The 6,534-nt window shown below is 62.5% G+C and overlaps 1 protein-coding gene across 1 annotated transcript in view; it reads right to left on the reverse strand.

The window, feature by feature from the left end:
* Nucleotides 1-4,846: 4,846 nt before the first annotated feature.
* The window catches only part of LRP5 (LDL receptor related protein 5), a 98,001-nt gene continuing 96,313 nt past the window's right edge, over nt 4,847-6,534 (reverse strand). The window contains exon 22 of the mRNA XM_008061395.1: nt 4,847-5,296. Within this exon, the coding sequence (XP_008059586.1) occupies nt 5,035-5,296 (262 nt within the window). The 3' untranslated portion in view covers nt 4,847-5,034. The remainder of the gene's footprint in view (nt 5,297-6,534) is intronic.

Genomic DNA, 6,534 nt, shown 5'->3' on the forward strand with positions numbered 1-6,534 from the left:
GGGCTGAATTTTATGAAAGGAGTCGCCCGTGGTGTGGTCACTTTACGCCAAAATTGGGGTCAAGGTGTTGGGGGCACCAAGGTGTCCCTAGCTGTGGTCCACCACCCAGAGACAGAATTGCGATGGGGGAGGGGCGCCCCCTTTTGTCTTAGGGGAAGGATGTCTTTACACACGAGCGTCCTTCCGGCTGGTCTGGGCTCCCCGTCTCCTGCCATCCCCCTGCCTCCTGGGGAGGACCCCGCCCCCAAGCCAGCCCTGAAAACCAAGATTGGGGTGTCCCCTCCCGTATTCCAGAGTGGACCCCCAGGCACCGCTCCGAGTCCCACGAAAATCAGCACGAGGGCAGGCGTGAGAAAGCACAGATTGGGCAAGAGGGGGCTGCACTGGCTGCCAGGCGCAACCCCCCGGGGTCCTGGCTCTGGGGGGCGGGGTCTGTGGGCCTCTCCTCACAAAGTATCAGGCAGGTTAACAGGCTGCAGAAGTGGCACTTCACCCCCAGGACAGGTGTCCAGGTCACTGGGGAAACTGGCCCAGAGACCCCAAGGTGGGGCCTTGGAGGCACGGCTGGGGTGGAGTGAGAGGCGGTGGGAGAGGTGACCGGGTCACTCAGAGCCTCTGGGGACAGTGTCCCCACGCCAAACCCGGTCTAGACCTCAGAGAGGGACACCGGCCATAGTCTGGGGGGGGACGTGGGTCGCTCACGCTGCCTCCCATGGAGCTGGCTGGGACAGGGGCAGACACTCCAGCTCAAAGAGGGCGCTGCGTGGTTACGGTGTGGCCGTCCAGGCCCCTGGGCCCGTGGCAGGGCCCGGTCCCTGGGGGGGTGGGGCGTGGCCTAGCACCCCCTGCACCCCCATCACACAGACGCCGGCCGGCCCGATCTCCTTCCTCCTCCCCGACTCAAGCTGTCAGAGCCCCAGTGCCAGCGGGCAGGGAGAGCCGGGCCCAGCTCGGCTGGGTCAGCCCCAGACCTGGGAGCTGGGTCTCCGGGCACAGAAACGACCCCCACGGCAGCCCACCAAAGGCCGCTCCCGGCCCCCGCAGCCTCGACCTGCTGGGCTCCGGCGACCCTTCCGCCTCAGCCTTCCAAGTAGCTGGAACTACAAGCACGTGCTGCCACGCCCCGCTAATTTTTTGATATACAGTATATTGTAGAGACAAGGTCCCACCAAGTTGCCCAGGCTGGTCTCGAACCTGCGGGCTCAGGCAGTCCTCTCGCCTTGGCCTCCCAAAGTGCTGGGATGACAGGCGTGAGCCACCGCGCCCGGCCAAGAAGATATTAAATAGGCTATAAGTTGCACTCGAAGAAAAGCTTTTCCGTGGTCTTTCTGTCACGTCCCCAAGGCACAGTCCACCCCAGGCTGGCACTGACCCGCGGCCTGGCGTGGGCCCCTGGCAGAGGGCATGCCAGGAAGAGCTGGGCTGGCGGCCAGGAGCCGCGGTCCAGGCTGCTGCTGGGAGGGGCCGAGAGGTGGTGAGCTGGGCAGGAGGACCCAGAGAGGCCTCTTTGGGGATGTGAGGTCAACCTGCACTCACCGGGACATGTAACTCTTCTATTTCTCTTCCTTTTCTAAAACGCATTAAGATTCAGTCCTTGCCGGGCATGGTGGCTCACGCCTGTCATTCCAGCACTTTGGGCAGCCAAGGTGAGAGGATTGCCTGAGTCCAGGGTTTTGAGACCCGCCTGAGCAGCTTGGGGAGACCTCATCTCTACACTAAATCAAAAAATGAACCAGGCGTGGTGGCACGCGCCCGTAGTTCCGGCTCCTTGGAAGGCTGAGGCGGAAGGATCGCCGTAGCCCAGCAGGTCGAGGCTGCGGGCGCCGGGAGCAGCCACTGCCCTCCAGTCTGGGTGACGGAGGGAGACTCCAACTCAAAAACAAACAAACAAAAAGATTCAGTCCATTTGGGAGGTTGTGGCTGGAGCATCGCTAGAAGCCAGGAGCTCAAGACCAGCCTGGGCAACATAACAAGACCTCATCTCTACAAAAATTTAAAAAATTAGCTGAATGTGGTGGTGGTGCCTGAAATCCCAGATTCTCTGGAGCCTAAGGCAGGAGGATGGTTTGAGCCTGGAGTTTGAGGCTGCACTGAGCTATGATCGTGCCACTGCACTCCAGCCTGGACAACAGAGCAAGACCCCATCTTTAAAAAACAATAATAATTTTTAAAAAGATTCGCCCACTATCTTGCCCACCCCAAGTTCTCCAGGATGAGACCTCCCACACTGGCCTCACCAAGACTGGCCACGTGACTCTGTTCAACTGCCTGGGATAGATGCCACCTCAGTGACCCCGGCAGGCAGGAAGCTCCCGCTTCACCCTGGAATGAGGGGCTGACTCGAGGTGCGCCCGCTCCCAGCCCACAGGCCCCCTCCTCCCTGATCCCAGTAGGTCCTCTCAACTGGATTCATGGCTGGACAGAATGGAGGAGCTCTCCCAGGGGACCCCACAGTGTGCATTTTGGGGATACTATCTCCCTAGCTGGACTGTATGACCATTTAAGACACAGCTCAGACAGCACCTCCTCCATTAAGCCCTCCCTGACTTCCCCTCTGACGATGCCACCGCCTCCGGTCCTCAGGACATCTCCGCACGATGCTTTCCCTGGCTGTGGGAACTGCCCTGTGTGGCTGGATCAGAGCACCTCCAGGGCTGCCAACCTGACTCACCTGGGGTCTCCCTGCATGCAGGGTGCTGCCCGCCACAGGTGCTTCTCGCAGCATCGGCTTGGCACTGAGTGGGCGGCCAGCATCGGGCACCCCAGTCTCCTGCGCTGACTGCAGGGCCGGAAGGGTCCCACAGAGGGGCCTTGGGCCATGGATGGCACCCCCGACACGCAGTGGCTCTCCTGGGGGCAGTGCCCGGGGGGCTGCGGCGGCCCCGAGCCGCCCCCTACAAGGCCCACACAGGCTGTTCCTTCCCCAGCGGGCTCTCACAGGCGAGATGGATGTCTGGACAGAATGGAGCGGGCAGGTGCCGGGTCCCCATGCTCCAGGTGGCAGAACACCCCGGCCTTGGGCCCAGGAGCGCAGGTGCCCGCTGGCTCTCCGGGTCCAAGCAGTGTGGCCCTGGGCTAGTCCTTGGCGTCGCTGGGCGTTCATAGGTCACAGCTTCAGGCCAGGTGCAGTGGTGCACACCTGCAGTCCCAGCACTTTGGGAGGCCAAGGCGGGAGGATCACTTGAGCCCAGGAGTTCAAGAACAGTCGGGGCAACATAGCAAGATCACATCGCTACAAAAAATCAAAAAGTGAGCCAGGCTTGGTGGTGCCTGCCTGTAGTTCCGGCGACTTGGGAGGTTGAAGCAGGAGGACCAGCTGAGCCCAGGAGGCCGAGACTGTGGTGGCCACAACTATGCCACTGCACTCTAGCCTGGGCAACAGAGTGAGACCCTAATTCAAAAACAATAATTTCTGCCAGGTGCTGTGCTCACACCTGTAATCCCAGCACTTTGGGAGGCTGAGACGAGAGGACTGCCTGAGTCCACAGGTTCGAGACCAGCCTGGGCAACTTGGCAAGACCTCGTCTCTATAATAAATCAAAAATTATCCGGGCATGGTGGCACGTGCCTATAGCTCCAGCTCCTTGGAAGGCTGAGGCGGAAGGATCGCTGGAGCCCAGTGGGTCGAGGCTGCGGTGGCCGGGAGCGGCCGCTGCACTCCAGTCTGGGCGATGGAGTGAGACTCCGACTCAAAAAATGATAATAATAATTTTTGAGAAAGTGGCGGCATCTTCATGTCACACTGGGCCGTGTGAGTTACGTGCCCAGACTCTGAGATATTCCTGGGCTGGTGCTGGCCAGCGTCTGATCTCTTGGGTACCAGTGAGGGGGCACCGGGCTGGGCTTGCACCAGCAGGGAGGGAGCCCTCGGTCCTCACAGGGCGGTCGGTGGGCAAAGCCCAGTCCTGCTGCATGCCACCCCCGGGGTGGCGAGGGAGACAGAGACCGCTGGTCCTGCCCCGCGGGTGGGGAGGGATCCCTCATCTGTGGAAGGAGACACAGAGGGATGGGGTCTTGTGTGCTGAGGCAGCCGTGCTGTTCGCCCACGTCCTGAAGGCCAGGTGGGTGTGACAGTATCCGGCCGGACCCCAGGCAGCACGTGGAGAGGCTGGGGAAGAACCGCCACCGTGCTGGCTGCTGGGTGCGGCCGCACTTAAGAATCAAAATATAGGCTGGGCTCGGTGGCTCAGCCTGTCATCCCAGTGCTTTGGGAGGCCGAGGTGAGAGGACTGCCTGAGCCCAAGGGTTCGAAATCCGCCTGGGCAACTTGGTAAGACCTCGTCTCTACAATAAGTCAAAAAATTAGCTGGGTGTGGTGGTGCGGGCCTGTAGTTCCAGCTACTTGGAAGGCTGAGGCGGAAGGATCGCCGGAGTCCAGCAGGTTGAGGCTGGGGTGGCCGTGAGCGTGCCCCTGTACTCCAGCCTGGGCAACAGAGTGCGATTCCAACACACACACAAAGCAAAAACAGGCCAAGCATGGTGGTTCACACCTGTAATCCCAGCACTTTGGGAGGCCAAGGTGGGAGGACCGCTGGAAGCCAGGAGTTCAAGACCGGCCGGGGCAACCTACCACACAGTCTCATTCTTGTCCTGCGTCCGGTCAGAAATTATTAAGGCTGGAAAAGGCAGCAGCAGACACGAGACCAAGTGTGGGCCCTTCCCGGCCACACGTCCCCTACGCCAGCCCTAGGATGGATGGGGCGCCGGCCCGGGGGCTCAGCCCTTCCCCGGCGGACGGCCACGGGTGAGACACGCGTGCGACTCTTCACTGGCCCCGGGACCGGGGTCCCCTCCGCGAGGACACGCGACTCAGACGCGCACGGGGCACGAGAGAACGGATTGATGTTTTTAAAAAAGTCGGTTTATAAATACTTCTCCGCTGTACAAAGTCCCCAGCCCGCCCGCCCGTCACGGTTCGCATTTCTCAAGCCTTCGGCCTCCCGTTATACTTACTCTTTTAGAATCATAAAATATATGTTTTCTTTGCTCGTATTTAGAACTATGTACAGGGCGCAGAGGCCGGCGCGGCCGAGGTCAGGACGAGTCGGTGCAGGGGGAGGGCGGGGGAGGGAACAGGTGGAAGTAGCTCCGCTCGGTGGCCGGCGAGGGTGGGCAGCTGTCCTCGGCCGACAGGTACTGGCTGTGTGGCGTGGGCGGCGGCGCGTACGGGTCTGAGTCCGAGTTCAGATCCAGGTAGTACTTGCTGGCCTTCCAGCGGCTGGCGCTGTAGTCGCTGTCGCACACGTCCGTGCTGCAGGGCGTGGTGGGGGGCGCCCCGGCCCGGGTGATGTAAGGCCTGCGGGGGAGGCCACAGGGGCTGGGACGCGGCGTCGGGGCCCTCGGGAAAGGGACGGACGTGCAGGGCGGGACCCAGAGCCCGGAGGCCCGCAGGAAGAGGACACACAGGGCATGACACCCAGAGAGTCAAGGAGGTCCCCTTGGAAGGGACGGACACGGGGGTGGGAGGCCCGTGTGGAGGGGACACGCCTGGAAGATGGGACCTGAACTCAGGGAGGCTGTGTGCACGTCCGGCCGGAAGGCATGGGGGCCCTGGCACGGAAGCCGGGAAAGGCCCATCCGCTGGCCTGCCCAGAAGAGGCTGGCACGGCCAGGACCCGCCTGCTGTGTGGCCCGGCCTCATCGCTTCCCCTCTCTGGGCCTCCCCCGCAGGCCGCCACGCCCAGGCCCGGGAGAGGCCGCCGTGGTGGACCACAAGGCCTCTGGAGCCGGCCTGGCCTGGGGGGTCACTGACTCAGCTCCCTAAGCCTCAGTTTCTCACTGATAAAACGGGGGGGGATGAACTGGCGGCCCTTACAAAAGGGGCTTGTGAGGGGGTATGTGGGATCCTGCATGGAAAGTGCTAGAACAGTGCCGGCCAAGACAAATGTCTGCAAAACCGGCCCGGTAACGTGGTTACTGGAACTGCTGGCGACCACAGGGCGCGGGACGGAACCTCTCTTGGGCCAACGCAACCTGGTCCCGGAGGGGCCTCTGGACCGCCCACCCACCCCAGGCTGCCTGCCTTCAGCTGTGGCTCGGAAATCCTGCGACGGGCTGTGTGAGTCCCGGGATGAGACCAGGGTGCGTTTTCGAGCCCCGGTCCTGCCTCCCTCCCCTCATTGGGGCCCAGGGTGGGCAGACCCCGGCGCTGAGGACAACGCAGCCAGGTACCCCTGCCGGGAGCCCAGAAGCCACCAGGTCAAAGGGTGGGAAGGGACCATGTCCCCGCGTGAGGCCCAGAACCGGACAGCACTAAAGCGATGTGACAACCCCGGGGACAGGGGCAGATGAGGCTTCCGTGACAGATGGTGGCAGCCCAAGGTTGGCAGTGCCGGCTGGATGTGATCGGGGCACTAGGCAGCCACTGCAGGCTTGAGCAGGACAGTGACCAAAGCAGTAGGGGTGGGGTGCAGTTCTGAGGAGTGGCCACTAGATGGCCCCGCGGCTCCAGGCCCCCAGGCAGGGAGGACACGTGGCCCAGAGGTGGCCTGGCCCGGCCCCCCACCCACCCAACCCATCACCCCGGAGGCGAGC

This window comes from Carlito syrichta, unplaced genomic scaffold (genome assembly GCF_000164805.1).
Source record: "Carlito syrichta isolate Samal-C Ts95f unplaced genomic scaffold, Tarsius_syrichta-2.0.1 Scaffold305238, whole genome shotgun sequence".
In the NCBI taxonomy this organism is placed as follows: Eukaryota; Metazoa; Chordata; class Mammalia; order Primates; family Tarsiidae; genus Carlito; species Carlito syrichta.